We start from the raw sequence: 23,050 nt of genomic DNA, 5'->3' as shown, positions 1-23,050 counted from the left end.
GCCACCATACAGCATCATCAGCAAAAAAATAAAAATGTTATAGTCCTCAGAATAAAGCGATGCAAAAATAATTCTTTTTTCTAGAAAATAGTTTTTATCGTATAAAAGCACCAAAACATAAAAAAATTATATTAATGAGGTATCGCTGTAAACGTACTGACCCGAAGAATAAAACTGCATAATCAATTTTACCAAACGCGGAACGGTATAAACGCCTCCCCCAAAAGAAATTCATAAATAGCTGGCTTTTGGTCATTCTTCCTCACAAAAATCGGAATAAAAAGCGATCAAAAAATGTCACGTGTCCGAAAATGATACCAATAAAAACGTCAACTCGTCCCGAAAAAAACAAGACCTCACATGACTCTGTGGACTCAAATATGGAAAAATTATAGCTCTCAAAATGTGGTAACGCAAAAAATATTTTTCGCAATAAAAAGCGTCTTTCAGTGTGTGATGGCTGCCAATCATAAAAATCCGCTAAAAAACGCTATAAAAGTAAATCAAACCCCCCTTCATCACCCCCTTAGTTAGGGAAAAATTAAAAAAATTAAAAAATGTATTTATTTCCATTTTCCCATTAGGGTTAGGGATAGGGTTAGGGCTAGGGTTAGGGTTGGGGCTAGGGTTAAGGCTACAGTTAGGGTTGGGGCTAGGGTTAAGGCTACAGTTAGGGTTGGGGCTAAAGTTAGGGTTAGGGTTTGGATTACATTTACGGTTGGGAATAGGGTTGGGATTAAGGTTAGGGGTGTGTCTGGGTTAGAGGTGTGGTTAGGGTTACCATTGGGATTAGGGTTAGGGGTGTGTTTGGATTAGGGTTTCAGCTATAATTGGGGGGTTTCCACTGTTTAGGCACATCAGGGGCTCTCCAAACGCAACAAGGCGTCCGATCTCAATGCCAGCCAATTCTGTGTTGAAAAAGTAAAACAGTGCTCCTTCCCTCCCGAGCTCTCCCGTGTGCCCAAACAGGGGTTTACCCCAACATAAGGGGTATCAGCGTACTCAGGACAAATTGGACAACAACTTTTGGGGTCCAATTTATCCTGTTACCCTTGGGAAAATACAAAACTGGGGGCTAAAAAATAATTTTTGTGGGAAAAAATATTTTTTATTTTCACGGCTCCGCGTTATAAACTGTACTGAAACACTTGGGGCTCAAAGTTCTCACAACACATCTAGATAAGTTACTTGGGGGGTCTAGTTTCCAATATGGGGTCACATGGGGGGGTTTCTACTGTTTAGGTACATTAGGGGCTCTGCAAACACAATGTGATGCCTGCAGACCATTCCATCTAAGTCTGCATTCCAAATGGCGCTCCTTCCCTTCCGAGCCCTCCCATGCGCCCAAACGGTGGTTCCCCCCCACATATGGGGTATCAGCATACTCAGGACAATTTGGACAACAACTTTTGGGGTCCAATGTCTCCTGTTACCCTTGGGAAAATACAAAACTGCGGGCTAAAAAATAATTTTGGGGGGGAAATTTTTTTTTTTTTATTTTCACGGCTCTGCGTTATACACTGTAATGAAACACTTGGGGGCTTAAAGTTCTCACAACACAACTAGATAAGTTCCTTGGGGGGTCTACTTTCCAATATGGGGTCACTTGTGGGGGGTTTCTACTGTTTAGGTACATTAGGGGCTCTGCAAACGCAATGTGACGCCTGCAGACCAATCCATTTAAGTCTGCATTCCAAATGATGCTCCTTCCCTTCCAAGCTCTGCCATGCGCTCAAACAGTGGTTTCCCCCCACATATGGGGTATGAGCGTACTCAGGACAAATTGGACAACAACTTTTGGGGTCCAATTTCTCCTGTTACCCTCGGGAAAATACAAAACTGGGGGCTAAAAAATAATTTTTGTGGGAAAATTTTTTTTTTATTTTTACGGCTCAGCATTATAAACTTAAGTGAAGCCCTTGGTGGGTGAAAGTGCTCACCACACATGTAGATAAGTTCACTAGGGGTCTACTTTCCAAAATGGTGTCACTTGTGGGGGGTTTCAATGTTTAGGCACATCAGCGGCTCTCCAAACGCAACATGGTGTCCCATCTCAATTCCTGTCAATTTTGCATTGAAAAGTCAAACGGCACTCCTTCCCTTCCGAGCTCTCCCATGCGCCCAAACAGTGGTTTACCCCCCACATATGGGGTATCAGCGTACTCAGGACAAATTGTACAACTTTTGGGGGCCAATTTTTTCTCTTACCCTTGGGAAAATAAAAAATTTGGGGCGAAAAGATAATTTTTGCGAAAAAATATGATTTTTTATTTTTACGGTTCTGCATTATAAACTTCTGTGAAGCACTTGGTGGGTCAAAGTGCTCTCCACACCTCTAGATACGTTCCTTAGGGGTCTACTTTCCAAAATGGTGTCACTTGTGGGGGGTTTCAATGTTTAGGCACATCAGTGGCTCTCCAAACGTAACATGGCGTCCCATCTCAATTCCAGTCAGTTTTGCATTGAAAAGTCAAATGGCGCTCCTTCGCTTCCGAGCTCTGTCATGCGCCCAAACAGTGGTTTACCCCCACATATGGGGTATCTGTGTACTCAGGACAAATTGTACAACAACTTTTGGGGTCCATTTTTCCTGTTACCCTTGGTAAAATAAAACAAATTGCAGTTGAAGTAATTTTTTTGTGAAAAAAAGTTAAATGTTCATTTTTATTTAAACATTCCAAAAATTCCTGTGAAACACGTGAAGGGTTAATAAACTTCTTGAATGTGGTTTTGAGCATCTTGAGGGGTGTAGTTTTTAGAATGGTGTCACACTTGGGTATTTTCTATTATATAGACCCCTCACAATGACTTCAAATGAGATGTGGTCCCTAAAAAAAATGGTGTTGTAAAAATGGGAAATTGCTGGTCAACTTTTAACCCTTATAACTCCCTAACAAAAAAAAATTTGGTTCCAAAATTGTGCTGATGTAAAGTAGACATGTGGGAAATGTTACTTATTAAGTATTTTGTGTGACATATCTCTGTGATTTAATTGCATAAAAATTCAAAGTTGGAAAATTGCAAAATTTTCAAAATTTTCGCCAAATTTCCGTTTTTTTCACAAATAAACACAGGTAATATCAAATAAATGTTACCACTATCATGAAGTACAATATTTCACGAGAAAATATTGTCAGAATCACTGGGATCCGTTGAAGCGTTCCAGAGTTATAACCTCATAAAGGGACAGTGGTCAGAATTGTAAAAATTGGCCTGGTCATTAACGTGCAAACCAGCCTTGGGGGTAAAGGGATTAACAAGTGAAATGCATGCTCAATTGGGTTGAGATCAGGTGACTGACTTGGCCATTCAAGAATATTCCACTTCTTTGCTTTTATAAACTCCTGTGTTGCTTTGGCTTTATGTTTTGGGTCATTGTCCATCTGTAGTATGAAACGGCGACCAATCAGTTTGGCTGCATTTGGCTGGATCTGAGCACACAGTATGGCTCTGAATACCTCAGAATTCGTTTGGCTGCTTCTATCCTGTGTCACATCATCAATAAACACTAGTGACCCAGTGCCACTGGCAGCCATGCATGCCCAAGCCATCACACTGCCTCTGCCGTGTTTTACAGATGATGTGGTATGCTTTGGATCATGAGCTGTACCATGGCTTCGCCATACTTTTCTCTTTCCATCATTCTGGTAGAGGTTGATCTTGGTTTCATGTGTCCAAAGAATGTTCTTCCAGAACTGTGCTGGCTTTTTTAGATGTTTTTTAGCAAAGTCCAGTCTAGCCTTTTTCTTCTTGATGCTTATGAGTAGCTTGCACCGTGCAGTGAACCCTCTGTATTTACTTTCATGCAGTCTTCTCTTTATGGTAGATTTGGATATTGATACGCCGACCTCCTGGAGAGTGTTGTTCACTTGGTTGGCTGTTGTGAAGGGGTTTCTCTTCACCATGGAAATGATTCTGCAAATCCACCACTGTTGTTTTCCGTGGACGCCCAGGCCTTTTTGCATTGATGAGTTCACCAGTGCTTTCTTTCTTTCTCAGGATGTACCAAACTGTAGATTTTGCCACTCCTAATATTGTAGCAATTTCTCGGATGGGTGTTTTCTGTTTTCGCAGCTTAAGGATGGCTTGCTTCACCTGCATGGAGAGCTCCTCTGACTGCATGTTTACTTCACAGCAAAACCTTCCAAATGCATGAACTACACCTCAAATCAACTCCAGGCCTTTTATCTGCTTAATTGAGAAAGACATAACGAAGGGATTGCCCACACCTGTCCATGAAATAGCCTTGGAGTCAATTGTCCAATTACTTTTGTTCCCTTTAAAAACAGGGTGGCACAAGTTAAGGAGCTGAAACTCCTAAACCCTTCATCCAATCTTAATGTGGATACCCTCAAATGAAAGCTGAAAGTCTGAACTTCAACTGCATCTGAATTGTTTTGTTTAAAATTCATTGTGGTAATGTCTATAACCAAAATTAGAAAAATGTTGTCTCTATCCTTTTATATATGTACTTAACTGTATTTTTGTTTGTTGTACTTAAACAAGTTTATAAAGCTAATAAACCTGATCACACATGTTCTTATGAAACCGCTTCCTATGCCTACCTCAAAACCGCAGCTGAGTGAGTACAATCCTCTACAGTGGTTGCAGAAGATTTCTGCATTATATTCTTATAGTCAGTATGTCCCAAATTTTTCCATCTGTTGCGTGCCACTATTGACATGACATACTATATAACTATATGTTACTATGTTTATCCGAAGTATTATAAGAAAAGCATTATGTAGGAGCAATGAGCCTAATTCCAGGATGTATAACTTGCTCAGTAACTTGCTTTATTTTCAAGATGATCCATGTCTTACCAGCAACAGATTATCACTGCATGACTAGGTGTCTTGTGCCAGGAAGTCCAGCTAATCTGTTTTACCCCGCCCCTACCACTGATTGGCAGCTTGATTAAACTGTACACAGTAAGCTACCAATTAAGCGTGTAGGTGGGGTTACACACAGCTCAGCATTCTACTACATCTACAACAGGGAAAACAGGAATTATTTCTGAACTGCAACAAGCAGTCCACAGTGGTTGATACCTTTTAATGGCTAACTGAAAAGATGGTAACAAATTGCAAGCTTTCGAGACTACTCAGGTCTCTTCATCAGGCATAGACTTATAGAAATTCTGAAGAATCACATATTTATGCACAACACAGCACAGAAAAATGCCATAGATAAGACAGGTGATGTTAACCAGAATTACCATTATTTGAGGGATAAACGGTTATGTCCATAAATATTGGAACAGTACATAGATAAATAGTGTGAATATTTTATTGTCCTCTGACTGACCCAATTCTCTGATTGGGGTCTGGTTCTTTGTTATGTGACCCCACATGGTCTGAGGACCAAATTCCTTAGTTGATGTAAAAAGACATAAATCCATGCGACACATTCATTCCTGCACTGAGAGTGTCAAAGGTCATCATCAGCTCCCAGACTCTTTATAATGACCACAGACAAGATAAATATCCCCAATTCACATCAGAACTACAAGATAACAGGAACTTTCAGCTGTGTCACTTCTAATGTGGTGTACTTACTTATTTGTACTAAATGTCCAACTGGGGGTCTGTATGTAGGGGAGACAGGGTAGAAACTGAGAACAAGGATGAACTCTCATCGCCATACAATATGAGAAAAAAGAATGGATCTACCTGTGGCAATATATTTTTGTCTGCCTGATCATAGCATTATGGACATGAAATTACTTGTATTAAAAGATAATTTCAAATCTCAGAGAGACAGAAGAGCCTTTAAATATAAACTGCTGACGACCTTTGACACTCAGTGCAGGAATGAATGTGTCGCATGGATTTATGTCTTTATCTATGAACTATTCCAATATTTATGGACATAACCGTTTATCACTCAAATAATGGTAATTCTGCTTAACATCAGCTGTCTTATCTATGGCATTTTTCTGTGCTGTGTTGTGCATAAATATGTGATTATTCAGAATTTTATTAGTCTATGCCTGATGAAGAGACCTGAGTAGTCTCGAAAGCTGAACATTTGTTACCATCTTTTCAGTTAGCCATTAAAAAGTGTGAACCACTGAGGACTCTCAATTCTAAATATTTTTCTATCCACTGGCTAACACGATACCAAGATACAGTACAGACCAAAAGTTTGGACACACCTTCTCATTTAAAGATTGTTCTGTATTTTCATGACTAAGAAAATTGTAAATTCATACTGAAGGCATCAAAAGTATGAATTAACACATGTGGCTTTATATACTTAACAAAAAAGTGTGAAACAACAGAAAATATGTCTTATATTCTAGGTTCTTCAAAGTAGCCACCTTTTGCTTTGATGACTGCTTTGCGCACTCTTGGTATTCTCTTGATGAGCTTCAAGAGGTAGTCATCGAAATGGTCTTCTAACAATTTTGAAAGAGTTCCCAGAGATGCTTAGCACTTGTTGGCCCTTTTGACTTCTCTCTGCGGTCCAGCTCACCCCAAAACATCTCGGTTGGGTTCAGGTCTGGTGACGGTGGAGGCCAGGTCATCTGGCGTAGCCCCCCATCACTCTCTATCTTGGTCAAATAGCCCTTACACAGCCTGGAGGTGTGTTTGGGGTCATTGTCCTGTTGAAAAATAAATGATAGTCCAACTAAAAGCAAACCGGATGGAATAGCATGCCAGTGCAAGATGCTGTGTGCAGCCATGCTGGTTTAGTATGCCTTCAATTTTGAATAAATCCCCAACAGTGTCACCAGCAAAGCACCCCCACACCATCACACCTCCTCCTCAATGCTTCATGCTTCACGATGGGAATCTGACATGTAGAGTCCATCCGTTCACCTTTTCTACGTCGCACAAAGACACGGTGGTTGGAACCAAAGATCTAAAATTTGGACTCATCAGACCAGAGCACAGATTTCCACTAGTCTAATGTAAATTCCTTGTGTTCTTTAGCCCAAAGAAACACAAAGTCTCCTCTTAACAGTTGTTGTAGAGATGTGTGTGCTGCTAGAAGCCTGTGTGGCATTGACCTGGTCTCTAATCTGAGCTGCTGTTAACCTGTGATTTCTGAGGCTGGTGACTCGGATAAACTTATCCTCAGAAGCAGAGGTGACTATTGGTCTTCCTTTCCTGGAGCGCTCCTCATGTGAGCCAGTTTCTTTGTAGCGCTTAATGGTTTGTGCCACTGCGCTTGGGGACACTTTCAAAGTTTTCACAATTTTTCGGACTGACTGATCTACATTTCTTAAAGTAATGGTGGCCACTCGTTTTTCTTTACTTAGCTGCTTTTTTCTTGCCATAATACAAATTCTAACAGTCTATTCAGTAGGACTATCAACTGTGTATCCACCAGACTTCTGCTGAACACAACTGATGGTCCCAACCCCATTTATAAGGCAAGAAATCCCACTTATTAAACCTGACAGGGCATACCTGTAAAGTGAAGACCATTTCCGGTGTCTACCTCTTGAAGCTCATCAAGAGAATGCCAAGAGTGTGCAAAGCAGTCATCAAAGCAAAAGGTGGCTACTTTGAAGAACCTAGAATATAAGACATAATTTCAGTTGTTTCACACTTTTTTCTTAAGTATATAATTCCACGTGTGTTAATTCATAGTTTTGATGCCTTTTTGATACAGAAAAATATTTAAATGGGAAGGTGTGTCCAAACTTTTGGTATGTACTTTATACATCTTTCCTGTAACAAACAGTCCAGTAAGTGATACATTACTGGAATCTGTATCTCTGACCCTACATAATGCTGCTTTTCAGATTCCATATCAAAAAGCTGCTGATCAATTTCATTTAACGTACTATGTTAGTGCTAAGGTAGAAACTTAAAATAGAAAAGGGGGTAAAATGTGGATTTAAACTGTGCTGCTGAACGATTCAAGGTCCAAATATGTAGCCATTAAATCGTGGATTTATTCAACCCATTTCAAAGTACAAGACTTCTTTATCAGGACACCACAGTACACATATACAGACGTTTCAGGAATTTAAATAGATGTAACATTCAAATTCAGGCACCAAATAAGATCACCTGACACTCCAGTGTCAAAGTTCAGAGATGAGCACATGATATGCTCACAGTATATATTTACAGATTTTTTCAAAATAATTATTTATATGTCATTAACAACATTTTTATTTCTCTTTTTTTCATAGAAAAAAAATGTATATTGGATGTAATCACAAAGAAAAAAAAAGGGGCTCAATGGAATGGGACTAGAACCCGCTGTTCCAAATGAAAAATGCCATGCTTATTACTGGTCAAGATTGGTGACGGTGCATATGAGCCAAATGGCTTGAACAAATTTCATGGTGGTTGGGGGGGTTGATGTCACCTTTGTATTGACAGGTGACATCAAGCCCCAAGGTTAGTAATGGAGAGGCGTCAATAAGACACTCCACATTACTAACCCAATATTCATATTGGATAAAAACACACACAGAAAGAAGTCCTTTAATTGAAAGAATGACACAGACTCCTTAAATAAATCTTAATTAATCCATACTTACGACGTCGCCCATTCCGCAGACGCCATTGTCGTCTGCAAATGAGTTAAAAACAAACCACAATATTCCTCACCTTTCCGCAGAGATGGTGATAATCCATTTGTCCCATGATGGGTCTATCTCTGCTACATCTAGATGGCAGACTGCATGGTTAGATGATGTGACCGTACAGCCTGTCATCCAGCAGAGACACTGAGCAGCGTGTGCTCAGTGTCTGCCTGCGAGCTCCTATTACCTGTCTGAGGGCACCGTTGGCATAAGAAAGAGCTCCTGCTCACGTTGCCGTCAGACAGGTCTTGGGAGTTCACAGCCAATGAACTCACTTCACCTTTCTGACGTCAGCGCGAGCGCCGCGGGAAAAATTTCCAGCATAAGATAAACTTATGGTGACATTGAAAATAATTATTGTACCTTCTGGCTATAGTGGCAGAGTAAGCATGGGCAGAAAGCCCTAAAAAAAACAACTCCACCCTGACACGCATTTCGTCCACACTTCTTCAGGGGGCGTGTCGAGGAAGAACTCCCTGAAGAAGTGTGAATGAAACGCGCGTCCGGGTGGAGGGACGCGGCACGGACCCTGCATCATACTGTGTAAGTTGTTTTTCTTATGGCTTTCTTCCTATTCTTACTCTGTCACTATAGCCAGAAGGGACGAGAATTATTTTCAATGTCACTATAAGTTTATCTTATGCTGCAAATAAGTGTAAGGATTTAAGTGCATATACCCCTGAGGCTAATTGAAGCCTTGCAGATATTTATTTTTAAGGGTTACTGTTGTGAATTCTGCTCTTGGGTTCCCTCCAGTGGTTGTAGGTGGGAATGCAGTTGTCTCTGAGTCACAGACCTGGCTGTTATGAAAGGCAATTCAGAATCACAATGGACATGGAGGTCAGAGCACATACAGTGAACTGACAATAACCCAAAATAATAGAACGAGCTCTGAGACGTGGGAACTCTGCAGACCGCAATCCCTAAGCCTATCAAACCACACTAAAGGTAGCCGTGGAGCGCTCCTGACCAGAACCTAGGCGCCTCGTCACAGCCTGAGAAACTAGCTAATCCTGAAGATAGAAAAATAAGCCTACCTTGCCTCAGAGAAATTCCCCAAAGGAAAAGGCAGCCCCCCACATATAATGACTGTGAGTAAGATGAAAACACAAACATAGAGATGAAACAGATTTAGCAAAGTGAGGCCCGACTAGCTGAACAGAACGATGATAGGGAAGATAACTTTGCGGTCAGCACAAAAACCTATAAAAAACCACGCAGAGGGGACAAAAAGACCCTCCGCACCGTCTAACGGTACGGAGGTGGCCCCTCTGCGTCTCAGAGCTTCCAGCAGGCGAGAAAAACCAATAAAGCAAGCTGGACAGAAAAATAGCAACAAAATAACATAAGCAAAACTTAGCTTTGCAGAGCAGCAGGCCACAGGAATGATCCAGGGAAAAAAAACAAGTCCCACACTGAAACATTGACAGGAAGCATAGATCAAAGCATCAGGTGGAGTTAAGTAGAGAAGAAGCTAACGAGCTCACCAGATCACCTGAGGGAGGAAACTCAGAAGCTGCAGTACCACTTTCCTCCACAAACGGAAGATCCCAGAGAGAATCAGCCGAAGTACCACTTGTGACCACAGGAGTGAACTCTGCCACAGAATTCACAACACCTGGCCAGGTGTATCGGATGATTACAATTCTGACTGGGATATTTAAGTGGGCAGGATCCTTTAGCCCTTGCCAGTAGTCAATGTTCCTTGTGAAGTGTTGGATCACTTTTTGGCTTCTCCTGCTCGCTGCCTATTTCAGCAAAGATAAGTGTTTGGTTTTTGTTTCTGTGGCACACTGCCAGTGTGCTTGTTTCAGTTTTATTCCTGCTCTGATTGTAGGATTCACTGGAGTTGCAGATTTACGCTCCTACATCTTTTAGTAAAGATGTAGGAAGTTTTTGTATATTCTGCTGTGGATGTTTTGTAGGGTTTTTATATTGACCGCACAGAACTCTGTCCTATCCTGTCCTATCTAGCTAGAGTGGCCTCCTGTGCTAATCCTGTTTTTCTGCCTGTGTATGTTTTTTCATCTCTGACTCACCGCCAATATTTGTGGGGGGCTGTCTATCCTTTGGGGATTTTCTCTGAGGCAAGATAGTATTCCTATTTCCATCTTTAGGGGTATTTAGTTCTCCGGCTGTGACAAGGTGTCTAGGTGTGTTAGGTACACTCCACGGCTACTTCTAGTTGAGGTGTTAAGTTCAGGATTGCTGTCAGTACAGTGGCCACTTTCTCCAGTGAAAGTTCTCATGCTGCTCCTAGGTCACCGGATCATAACAGGTTACTATACATTAAGCCTTTAAGTCCTCTTTTTTTTTTCTGTGCCAGTCTACATTCAGTCAACACATTTGTATTTTGCATTTGCACATTATAATTGACAATTTTTGGTGTTTTTTTAATGTGAGATCTCTACAGATCTAATGGTGAACTACGACAATTTATCTTACATTATTATTGTCTTGCCAATTGATGTTTAACATGGTCCTTAGCCATAAAACGTCCTTCGCATTTGAGGCATCTTTTTATTCGTAAATACATTTGTATGTTTTTATGGTCATAATAAAGATTGTCTATTAATTTTCTATAACTTTGTTCTTGTTGTATTTTTCTGGCCACCCTATATCACTCCTTACGTAGAGTGTCTGGGTGTTGCGGGCGGGTTTATATGCATTGATAGCACGATTTTACTTTTTGGATCACCTCCTTATTGATTCTATTATATGATTTTACCCTAGACAGTATGTTCTACTTCTGAACACTGTTTTCCATATTTTCCATTTGTTACAGCCTAAGATATAATGTGAGATATTTTTCACATGTGCAAATTAAGAAGTGCTGTCAACTATCATATAAAAATAAATGAGATGTCTTAGAATATCAGCATTGCTTTCTAGTTGACAAGAAGAAATGTCCAATAAAGTTATTAAAAGTTAAAATTGAAGGATTGTTGAAAGAAACATAATTTCTTTAAGTAACACTTGATGCACTGCCAGGTCCATCAACATTCTGCACGAAGAGTCTGGCAGTACCTAGACTCCTCAATCATGATAACTCTTCAAAATAGGTGACACTAGGCCAATAGCAAACACATCCATAGTAAGTCAACATCCCAAGTTTATACTTGAGCCTCACCAACAGTTTTTAGCTTTGTTAGTTTTTGATATGTTTGACTTGCATTTCTAATTAAAAATTGCCCTGTAAAATCCAAGGACTTGTCTACCAATTGCCATCAGTCAAACGAAGGAGAAAGCTCAGGTCAAGTAATTAAAATAAAGATTGCTATAAGACAAAACATATTGTTTAGGTCTTTAACACTTGACATCCTGCCAGATCCTTCATTATTATATACAGAGTGTTTGCATCACTCTTGCACTTTGTTCTAATTTTACAAAATCTAAACTTAATCATAGAATGATAGAATGTTAAAGTTAGAAGGGACTTCCGGGGTCTTGGTGTCCAACCTCCTGCTCAATGCAGGATTCACTAAACCATCTCAAACAGATGTCAAAGAAGACTCTGGTTGAAGACTCCCATTGAAGGAGAACTTACCACCTTTCATGGCAGCCTGTAATACTCATTGATCACCCTCACACTTCTCTGCACATGATGTGGAGTGCGCCTGCACAGTTTAATATATCTCCCCTCACTCAATCCAGTCTTCAACCTCTGTTTTAGGCTATTAAGTAAGCGTAAATCACACCACGACACATTCAGCACACCCCAATTTCCTAACTTGCTGCCACCATTCATCAAACACGAGGTGATGAGTCCCCAAATATTTTACTGTCACACACTCTCCGAAGGACAATTGGTTTCTTTTAGAGCTCACAAGGTCAAACATAAAGATTTTAAGCTTTAATATAAAAATATACAATGCTTACAATAAATATATAATAAAAATAAAATGACACACAAATATGCACAACAGCTATAAAAATAAAAAGGGAGAAATAACAAATACCTAAACGTTTTCATCTACAGTTATCATCTATTGTCCTGAGGGAAGGAAAAGTGAATCATGGAGCACATCAGCCTTCCAGGCTGTCCTCACATGTGAACACTTCTTTGTGTCACCAAGCATTTTAAAGTCTTGATCATATGCTCATATTACCAGGATGACCCATATTGTCCCTTTTAACCCCTTTCTGACATCGGGCATAATAGTACACCGATGTCGGACTCCCTCCCTTTGATGTGGGCTTCAGTGAGCCCACCTCTTTCCCAGAACATGTCCACTGTTTTAAAAGCTGATATGTGCCTGCAATAGTCGCGGATGGAATCACAATCAGCCCGCCGCTATTATCCAGTTAAATGCTGCTGTCAAATGCTGACAGTGGCATTTAACAAGAGATTCTGGCAATCGCGCCAGAAATACGCCCATCGGTCACCTGCGTCATGTGATTGTGGGCCATCGATGTGTTGGCATGACAACCGGATGTCTCCAGAAGACCTCTATGGTTGTCAATGCTGATTTGCCCAGTGGGCGGCACTCATAGCAAATAAGCAATTCTGCTATACAGAGTCGATCTGATCATCGCCTCTATGTAGCAGAGCCGATCAGGTTATGGCAGCTTTTAGTCTCCCGTGGAGACTATTGAAGCATGGCAAAAGTAAAAAAAAATTGTTAAAATACATACATACACAGTACAGATCAAAAGTTTCAACACACCTTCTCATTTAAAGATTTTTCTGTATTTTCATGACTATGAAAATTGTAAATTCATATTGAAGGCATCAAAACTATTAATTAACACATGTGCAATTACATACTTAACAAAAAAGTGTGAAACAACTGAAATTATGTCTTATATTCTAGGTTCTTCAAAGTAGTCACCTTTTGCTTTGATGACTGCTTTGCACACTCTTGGCATTCTCTTGATGAGCTTCAAGAGGTAGTCACTGGGAATGGTCTTCCAACAATCTTAAAGGAGTTCCCGGAGATGCTTAGCACTTGTTGGCCCTTTTGCCTTCACTCTGCGGTCCAGCTCACCCCAAACCATCTTGATTGGGGTCAGGTCTGGTGACTGTGGAGACCAGGTCATCTGGCGTAGCACCCCATCACTCTCTCTATTGGTCAAATAGCCCTTACACAGCCTGAGCTTCAAGAGGTAGTCATCGAAATGGTCTTCTAACAATTTTGAAAGAGTTCCCAGAGATGCTTAGCACTTGTTGGCCCTTTTGACTTCTCTCTGCGGTCCAGCTCACCCCAAAACATCTCGGTTGGGTTCAGGTCTGGTGACGGTGGAGGCCAGGTCATCTGGCGTAGCCCCCCATCACTCTCTATCTTGGTCAAATAGCCCTTACACAGCCTGGAGGTGTGTTTGGGGTCATTGTTCTGTTGAAAAATAAATGATGGTCCAACTAAACGCAAACCAGATGGAATAGCATGCCGCTGCAAGATGCTGTATGTAGCCATGCTGGTTCAGTATGCCTTCAATTTTGAATAAATCCCCAACAGTGTCACCAGCAAAGCAACCCCACACCATCACACCACCTCCTCCATGCTTCACGGTGGTAACCAGGCATGTAGAGTCCATCCTTTCACTTTTTCTACGTCGCACAAAGACACGGTGGCTGGAACCAAAGATCTCAAATTTGGACTCATCAGACCAAAGCACAGATTTCCACTGGTCTAATGTCCATTCCTTGTGTTCTTTAACCCAAACAAGTCTCGTCTGTTGTTGCCTGTTTTTAGCAGTTGCTTCCTAGCAGCTATTTTACCATGAAGGCCTGCTGCCCAAAGTCTCCTCTTAACAGTTGTTGTAGAGATGTGTCTGCTGCTAGAACTCTGTGTGGCATTGACCTGGTCTCTAATCTGAGCTGCTGTTAACCTGCGATTTCTGAGGCTGATGACCCGGATAAAGTTATCCTCAGAAGCAGAGGTGACTCTTGGTCTTCCTTTCCTAGGGCGGTCCTCAAGTGGGCCAGTTTCTTTGTAGTGCTTGATGGTTTTTGCCACTTGGGGACACTTTCAAAGTTTGCCCAATTTTTCGGACTGACTGACCTTCATTTCTTAAAGTAATGATGGCCACTAGTTTTTCTTTACTTAGCTGCTTTTTTCTTGCTATAATACAAATTCTAACAGTCTATTCAGTAGGACTATCAGCTGTGTATCCACCAGACTTTTGCCCAACACAACTGATGGTCCCAACCCCATTTATAAGGCAAGAAATACCTCTTATTAAACCTGACAGGGCACACCTGTGAAATGAAAACCATTCCCCGTGACTACCTCTTGAAGCACATCAAGAGAATGTCAAGAGTGTGCAAAACAGTCATCAAAGCAAAAGGTGGCTACTTTAACCCCTTCCCGACCCATGACGCCACGTAGGCGTCATGAAAGTCGGTGCCATTCCGACCCATGACGCCTATGCGGCGTCATGGAAAGATTGCGTCCCTGCAGATCGGGTGAAAGGGTTAACTCCCATTTCACCCGATCTGCAGGGACAGGGGGAGTGGTAGTTTAGCCCAGGGGGGGTGGCTTCACCCCCTCGTGGCTACGATCGCTCTGATTGGCTGTTGAAAGTGAAACTGCCAATCAGAGCGATTTGTAATATTTCACCCCTTATAACGGGTGAAATATTACAATCCAGCCATGGCCGATGCTGAAATATCATCGGCCATGGCTGGAAATACTAGTGTGCCCCCACCCCACCCCTCCGATCGCCCCCCCACCCCCCCGATCTGGCCGGTACACTGCTCCGGCTCCCCTCCGTCCAGTGCTCCGCTCCCCCCCGTGCTCGTGCCCGCTCCCCCCGTGCTCCAATCACCCCCCCGTGCTCCAATCACCCCCCCTGCACTCCGATCCACCCCCCCCGTGCTCCGTTCCACCCCCCGTGCTCCATTCCAGCCCCCCCGTGCTCCGTTCCACGCCCCCCGCGCTCCGTTCCACCCCTCCCGCGCTCCGATTCCCCCCCCCGTGCTCCGATCCCCCCCCGTGGTCCCCCCCCACCCTATCATACTTACCGATCCAGCCGTGGTCCCGTCCGTCTTCTCCCGGGCGCCGCCATCTTCCAAAATGGCGGGCGCATGCGCAGTGCGCCCGCCGAATCTGCCGGCCGGCAGATTCGTTCCAAAGTGCATTTTGATCACTGAGATATAATCTATCTCAGTGATCAAAATAAAAAAAATAATAAATGACCCCCCCCCCCTTTGTCACCCCCATAGGTAGGGACAATAAAAAAATAAAGAATTTTTTTTTTCCACTGTTAGAATAGGGTTAGGGTTAGGGGTAGGGTTAGGGTTAGGGATAGGGTTAGGGTTAGGGGTAGGGTTAGGGGTAGGGTTAGGGGTAGGGGTAGGGGTAGGGTTAGGGCTAGGGGTAGGGTTAGGGTTAGGGTTAGGAATGTGCACACGTATTCTGGTCCTCTGCGGATTTTTCCGCTGCGGATTTGATAAATCCGCAGTGCTAAACCGCTGCGGATTTATGGCGGATTTACCGCGTTTTTTTCTGCGCATTTCACTGCGGTTTTACAATTGCGATTTTCTATTGGAGCAGTTGTAAAACCGCTGCGGAATCCGCACAAAGAAGTGACATGCTGCGGAATGTAAACCGCTGCGTTTCCGTGCAGTTTTTCCGCAGCATGTGTACAGCGATTTTTGTTTCCCATAGGTTTACATTGAACTGTACACTCATGGGAAACTGCTGCGGATCCGCGATCTGCACATACCTTTAGAATTAGGCTATGTGCACACGGTGCGGATTTGGCTGCGGATTCGCAGCAGTGTTCCATCAGGTTTACAGTACCATGTAAACATATGAAAAACCAAATCCGCTGTGCCCATGGTGCGGAAAATACCGCGCGGGAACGCTGCGTTGTATTTTCCGCAGCATGTCAATTCTTTGTGCGGATTCTGCAGCGTTTTACACCTGTTCCTCAATAGGAATCCGCAGGTGAAATCCGCACAAAAAACACTGGAAATCCGCGGAAAATCCGCAGGTAAAACACAGTGCCTTTTACCCGCAGATTTTTCAAAAATGGTGCGGAAATATCTCACACGAATCCGCAACGTGGGCACATAGCCTTAGGGTTAGGGTTGGAATTAAGGTTGTGGTTAGGGTTAGGGGTGTGTTGGGGTTAGTGTTGTGGTTAGGGGTGTGTTGGGGTTAGGGTTGTGATTAGGATTATGGCTACAGTTGGGATTAGGGTTAGGGGTGTGTTGGGGTTAGTGTTGGAGGTAGAATTGAGGGGTTACCACTGTTTAGGCACATCAGGGGTCTCCAAACGCAACATGGCGCCACCATTGATTCCAGCCAATCTCGTATTCAAAAAGTCAAATGGTGCTCCCTCACTTCCGAGCCCTGACGTGTGCCCAAACAGTGGTTTACCCCCACATATGGGGTACCAGCATACTCAGGACAAACTGCGCAACAATTACTGGGGTCCAATTTCTCCTGTTACCCTTGTGAATCTAAAAAAATGCTTGCTAAAACATAATTTTTGAGGAAAGAAAAATGATTTTTTATTTTCACGGCTCTACGTTGTAAACGTCTGTGAAGCACTTGGGGGTTCAAAGTGCTCACCACATATCTAGATAAGTTCCTTGGGGGGTCTAGTTTCTAAAATGGGGTCACTTGTGGGGGGTTTCTACTGTTTAGGCACACCAGGGGCTCTGCAAACGCAACGTGACACCCGCAGACCATTCCATCAAAGTCTGCATTTCAAAAGTCACTACTTCCCTTCTGAGCCCCGACGTGTGCCCAAACAGTGGTTTACCCCCACATATGGGGTATCAGCGTACTCAGGAGAAACTGGACAACAACTTTTGGGGTCCAATTTCTCCTGTAACCCTTGGGAAAATAAAAAATTCTGGGCTAAATAATTATTTTTGAGGAAAGAAAACGTATTTATTATTTTCACGGCTCTGCATTATAAACTTCTATGAAGCACTTGGGGGTTCAAAGTGCTCACCACACATCTAGATAAGTTCCTTTCAGGGTCTAGTTTCCAAAATGGGGTCACTTGTGGGGGGTTTCTACTGTTTAGGCACATCAGGGGCTCTGCAAACGCAACGTGACGCCCGCAGAGCATTCCATCAAAGTCTGCATTTCAAAACGTCACTACTTCAATTCCAAGCCCCGGCATGTGCCCAAACAGTAGTTTACCCCCACATATGGGGTATCACCGTACTCAGGAGAAACTGGACAACAAATATTGGGGTCAAATTTCTCCTGTTACCCTTGGGAAAATTAAAAAATTCTGGGCTAAATAATTATTTTTGAGGAAAGAAAACGTATTTATTATTTTCACGGCTCTGCATTATAAACTTCTATGAAGCACTTGGGGGTTCAAAGTGCTCACCACACATCTAGATAAGTTCCTTTGGGGGTCTAGTTTCCAAAATGGGGTCACTTGTGGGGGGTTTCTACTGTTAAGCCACATCAGGGGCTCTGCAAACGCAACGTGACGCCCACAGAGCATTCCATCAAAGTCTGCATTTCAAAACGTCACTACTTCACTTCCGAGCCCCGGCATGTGCCCAAACAGTGATTTACCCCCACATATGGGGTATCAGCGTACTCAGGAGAAACTGGACAACAACTTTTGGGGTCAAATTTCTCCTGTTACCCTTGGGAAAATAAAAAATTGCAGGCTAAAAGATCATTTTTGAGAAAATAATTTTTTTTTTTATTTTCATGGCTCTGCGTTATAAACTTCTGTGAAGCACTTGGGGGTTCAAAGTCCTCACCACACATCTAGATTAGTTCCTTTGGGGGTCTAGTTTCTAAAATGGTGTCATTTCTGGGGGATCTCCAATGTTTAGGCACACAGGGGCTCTCCAAACGTGACATGGTGTCCGCTAATGATTGGAGCTAATTTTCCATTTAAAAAGCCAAATGGCGTGCCATCCCTTCCGAGCCCTGCCGTGCGCCCAAACAGTGGTTTACCCCCACATATGGGGTATCAGCGTACTCAGGATAAACTGGACAACAATATTTGGGGTCCAATTTCTCCTATTATCCTTGGCAAAATAGGAAATTCCAGGCTAAAAAATCATTTTTGAGGAAAGAAAAATTATTTTTTATTTTCATGGCTCTGCGTTATAAACTTCTGTGAAGCACCTGGGGGTTTAAAGTGCTCAATATGCATCTAGATAAGTTCCTTGGGGGGTCTAGTTTCCAAAATGGGGTCACTTGTGGGGGAGCTCCAATGTTTAGGCACACAGGGGCTCTCCAAACGCGACATGGTGTCCGCTAACAATTGGAGCTAATTTTCCATTCAAAAAGTCAAATGGCACGCCTTCTCTTCCGAGCCCTGCCGAGTGCCCAAACAGTGGTTTACCCCCACATATGAGGTATCGGCGTACTCGGGAGAAATTGCCCAACAAATTTTATGATCCATTTTATCCTACTGCCCATGTGAAAATGAGAAAATTGAGGCGAAAAGAATTTTTTTGTGAAAAAAAAGTACTTTTTCATTTTTACGGATCAATTTGTGAAGCACCTGGGGGTTCAAAGTGCTCACTATGCATCTAGATAAGTTCCTTGGGGTGTCTAGTTTCCAAAATGGGGTCACTTGTGGGGGAGCTCCAATTTTTAGGCACACGGGGGCTCTCCAAACGTGACATGGTGTCCGCTAAAGAGTGGAGCCAATTTTTGATTCAAAAAGTCAAATGGCGCTCCTTCCCTTCCAAGCCCTGCCGTGCGCCAAAACAGTGGTTTACCCCCACATATGAGGTATCAGCGTACTCAGGACAAATTGGACAACAACGTTCGTGGTTCAGTTTCTCCTTTTACCATTGGGAAAATAAAAAAATTGTTGCTAAAAGATAATTTTTGTGACTAAAAAGTTAAATGTTCATTTTTTCCTTCCATGTTGCTTCTGCTGCTGTGAAGCACCTGAAGGGTTAATAAACTTCTTGAATGTGGTTTTGAGTACCTTGAGGGGTGCAGTTTTTAGAATGGTGTCACTTTTGGGTATTTTCAGCCATATAGACCCCTCAAACTGACTTCAAATGTGAGGTGGTCCCTAAAAAAAATGGTTTTGTAAATTTCGTTGTAAAAATGACAAATCGCTGGTCGAATTTTAACCCTTATAACTTCCTAACAAAAAAAAATTTTGTTTCCAAAATTGTGCTGATGTAAAGTAAACATGTGGGAAATGTTATTTATTAACTATTTTGTGTCACATATCTCTCTGGTTTAACAGAATAAAAATTCAAAATGTGAAAATTGCGAAATTTTCAAAATTTTCGCCAAATTTCCGTGTTTATCACAAATAAATGCAGAATTTATTGACCTAAATTTACCACTAACATGAAGCCCAATATGTCACGAAAAAACAATCTCAGAACCGCTAGGATCCGTTGAAGCGTTCCTGAGTTATTACCTCATAAAGGGACACTGGTCAGAATTGCAAAAAACGGCAAGGTCTTTAAGGTCAAAATAGGCTGGGTCTTGAAGGGGTTAAAGAACTTAGAATATTACATAATTTCAGTTGTTTCATACTTTTTTGTTACGTATATAATTCCACATGTGTTAATTCATAATTTTGATGCCTTCAGTGTGAATGTACAATTTTCATAGTCATGAAAATACAGAAAAATCTTTAAATGAGAAGTTGTGTCCAAAAATTTGGTCTGTACTGTATGTATATGTGTGTGTATATATATATATATATATATATATATATATATATATTAAAATCACCCTTTTTTCACCCCATTCAAAATAAAACAATAAAAAAAACAAACATACACAAATTTGGTATTGCCGCATTCAGAATCACCCGCTACATCAATAAAAGAGGATTAACCTGATCGGTAAATGGTAAAGCGAGAAAAAAGTCAAAATGCCAAAATTAAGTTATTTTGGTTGTCACGACATTGCATTAAAATGCAATAACGGGCGATCAAAAAATCATATCTGCACCAACATGGTATCATTAAAAACGTCCACCCAGCGTGCAAAAAAAAGCCCTCACCCAACCCGAGATCCCCAAAAATGGAGACGCTACGGGTATCGGAAAATGGCGACTTTTTTTTATTAAAGTTTGGTATTTTGTTTCACCACTTAGATAAAAAAGAACCTAGACATATTTGGTGTCTGTGAACTCGTAATGACCTGGAGAATCATAATGATTCAGTTTTAGCATTTAGTGAACTTAGTAAAAAAGCCAAACAAAAAACAAATATGGGATTACACTTTTTTAAAAAAAATTTCACCGCACTTAGAAGTTTGTTCCCATTTTCTAGTACACGACATTGTAAAATCTATGGTGTCGTTCAAACGTACAACTCGTCCCGCAAAAAATAAGCCCTCGCATGGCCATATTGATGGAAAAATAAAAACATTATGGCTCTGAGAAGAAGGGGAGCAAAAAACGAAAATGGATAAAGTAAAGTGCATGTGCAAATGAATCCATAGTCATAGGAAGATAGCAACCAAAGGTAAATCCTAAAGGTGACACCTCTATTATTCATGGACAAAGATGTTAAGTGACTAATGTATATTTGCATTGTGATTGCATGATCAGGAGCGACACAGCCATGTCATTAGAGACATGTTACATGGTCATCTGTGATCAATGGAGACTAAATAAGTACCGTGACTCGTGAAGTGTGCAGCGTGCAGCGATATGCGCCCTCTTTTCTACATTAGGGACATAGAAAAGTTGTTTTCCAGTAGTGTACAACCCCGTTAAATACTTTGTATGTATTTTCCACTATGTTCCTGGCTTCCTCCATGTACAGACACATTAATATAAACAAATTATTTTAAGCATACAATGTGTGAGATCCAATATTTGTGCTTTTTTTCCTGTTTTAGATTCGAGTGTTTAGGCCACCGAATTATTCCGGGACAATCGCTCTGGCTTTGCTTGTGTCTCTGGTTGGTGGTTTGCTTTACCTCAGAAGAAATAATTTGGAATTCATCTACAACAAGACAGGCTGGGCAATGGCAGCACTTGTAAGTATCTCAGGTTATCTGTCCGCTCGTGCATGTTTCCCACTAATATTGGTTGTGACTTTGTAGTGAGCTGGCCGGCTGTGACTGTTCTGTTATCATTGACATAGAATCTGTGACAGACACTGCCCCCGTGTGGCCAGAAGTTATACCTATGCCAAATGTGATTACAGAGGGACAAACTGTATTGGCAAAACTTCCCCCTGTGATGTTATGTGAACAGGAAGGGGAGGGAAGAAGAGAGCCCGGGAAACTGGTGTGTGCAGAGAGAGGTCTATGTGTGCTGGCGTCCTCCTGTAGATGCGATATAGAAGATTGCCTGGATGACCGCTATCTCTTGGAAGCTTACATCCAGATTGTTCCCAGCTCCCACACTGCGGAGCACCCAACGGTGACATCTTCACAGATCCTGGAGCCCATGAACTGTAAGCGGGTCCTCTGTTGAGAGGCCGAACATTCCACCCTTACCTGTTGAACCCCAAGGACTACAGTCTGGACCTGAGAGACGGCGTTTTGTTTAATCCTTGTTGTTTTCTCTTCGGCTGGAGCGTCCCCCTGCAGTGACAGACAGGCCTGCGACGTGGGAAGATAACCTCCTGGAGCAAAGGAACTGGTAACGTGTGGATAGGGAAAGTGAGGGACAGTTTGTTATTACACGTTATCTCTGTGAATAGGCATATTTTGTACTGTCTATTATTGTGTTCCGCTGTGTTAAGGAAAATGTATAACAGTAAAGATACGTTTGTTAAAATGGAATCTGAGTGTGGAAGTTTTGCTGGGCCAGATCATGGATATACATGGGCGACCTTGCCCTCGGTCACTTCATCTGGCGTAGTCGGCAGGATCTGTGCCCAGCAAGATTCCCACCCAGGCCCAGTGTACAGTCAGAAACCGCCGCCGGTGTCCATTGTAAACCAGGTCAGGAAGTTTGGCGGGCGAAACTACCCCGTACCAGAATGGGCGGAACAAGTGCGGATACTGGGAGAAATGTATAATATTGACCCTAAGACCTTGGCAGAAATGGCGGTACTGACGCTAGAGGGGGAGGCATGGACGACAGTCAGACTGGAGACGGTCAGGGGGCAGCGTACGTTGGAGGACTTGGTGCGGGTGCTGGAAAAGACCTATGGACCTACTACGTACCAGGGAACACTGCGATACCTGTTCTTTAGACGGACACAGCTTGAATGGGAAGACATTCCCCAATATGCAAATGCCCTTCAGGTACTCCTCGAACAAGTCTGTGCAAAAGGGGAACAACTGGCTACTATAGCTCCTCGTGACCTGGTACTGAGAGACCAATTCGTTATAGGGCTGAGAGACCAGTATCTTAACCGTACGCTACAGGACTTGATTCGGATGACGCCGACTCTCACCTTCGCTGAAGTCAAGCAGGAGGCCATAGAACGTTCTAGGGGACCCGTCATGGATGTGGGGACTCAAAGCGCTGCGTGCAGATCCATATTAGACGTTAAACAGCCCAACAGTGACACCGAGGAGCTGAAACAGATGGTAGCAGATTTACAGCAACAGGTGTCACAGTTAACACTAGAACGACAGAGAGACCAGCGGATGCAACCTAGCCGTCCCGCAG

At 42.4% G+C, this 23,050-nt stretch overlaps 1 protein-coding gene across 2 annotated transcripts in view; it reads left to right on the top strand.

Annotated features, from left to right (window-relative positions):
• Window positions 1-23,050, top strand: part of TUSC3 (tumor suppressor candidate 3) — a 489,870-nt gene that overhangs the window by 306,693 nt on the left and 160,127 nt on the right. For both annotated transcript variants that reach the window (XM_069744425.1, XM_069744426.1), the window contains exon 5: window positions 21,319-21,459. In XM_069744425.1, coding sequence (XP_069600526.1) covers window positions 21,319-21,459 — 141 coding nt within the window. The remainder of the gene's footprint in view (window positions 1-21,318; window positions 21,460-23,050) is intronic.

This window comes from Ranitomeya imitator, chromosome 1 (genome assembly GCF_032444005.1).
Source record: "Ranitomeya imitator isolate aRanImi1 chromosome 1, aRanImi1.pri, whole genome shotgun sequence".
In the NCBI taxonomy this organism is placed as follows: domain Eukaryota; kingdom Metazoa; phylum Chordata; class Amphibia; order Anura; family Dendrobatidae; genus Ranitomeya; species Ranitomeya imitator.
Note: the sequence above shows the minus strand (reverse complement) of the source record. Positions and strands in the feature narration are given on the sequence as shown.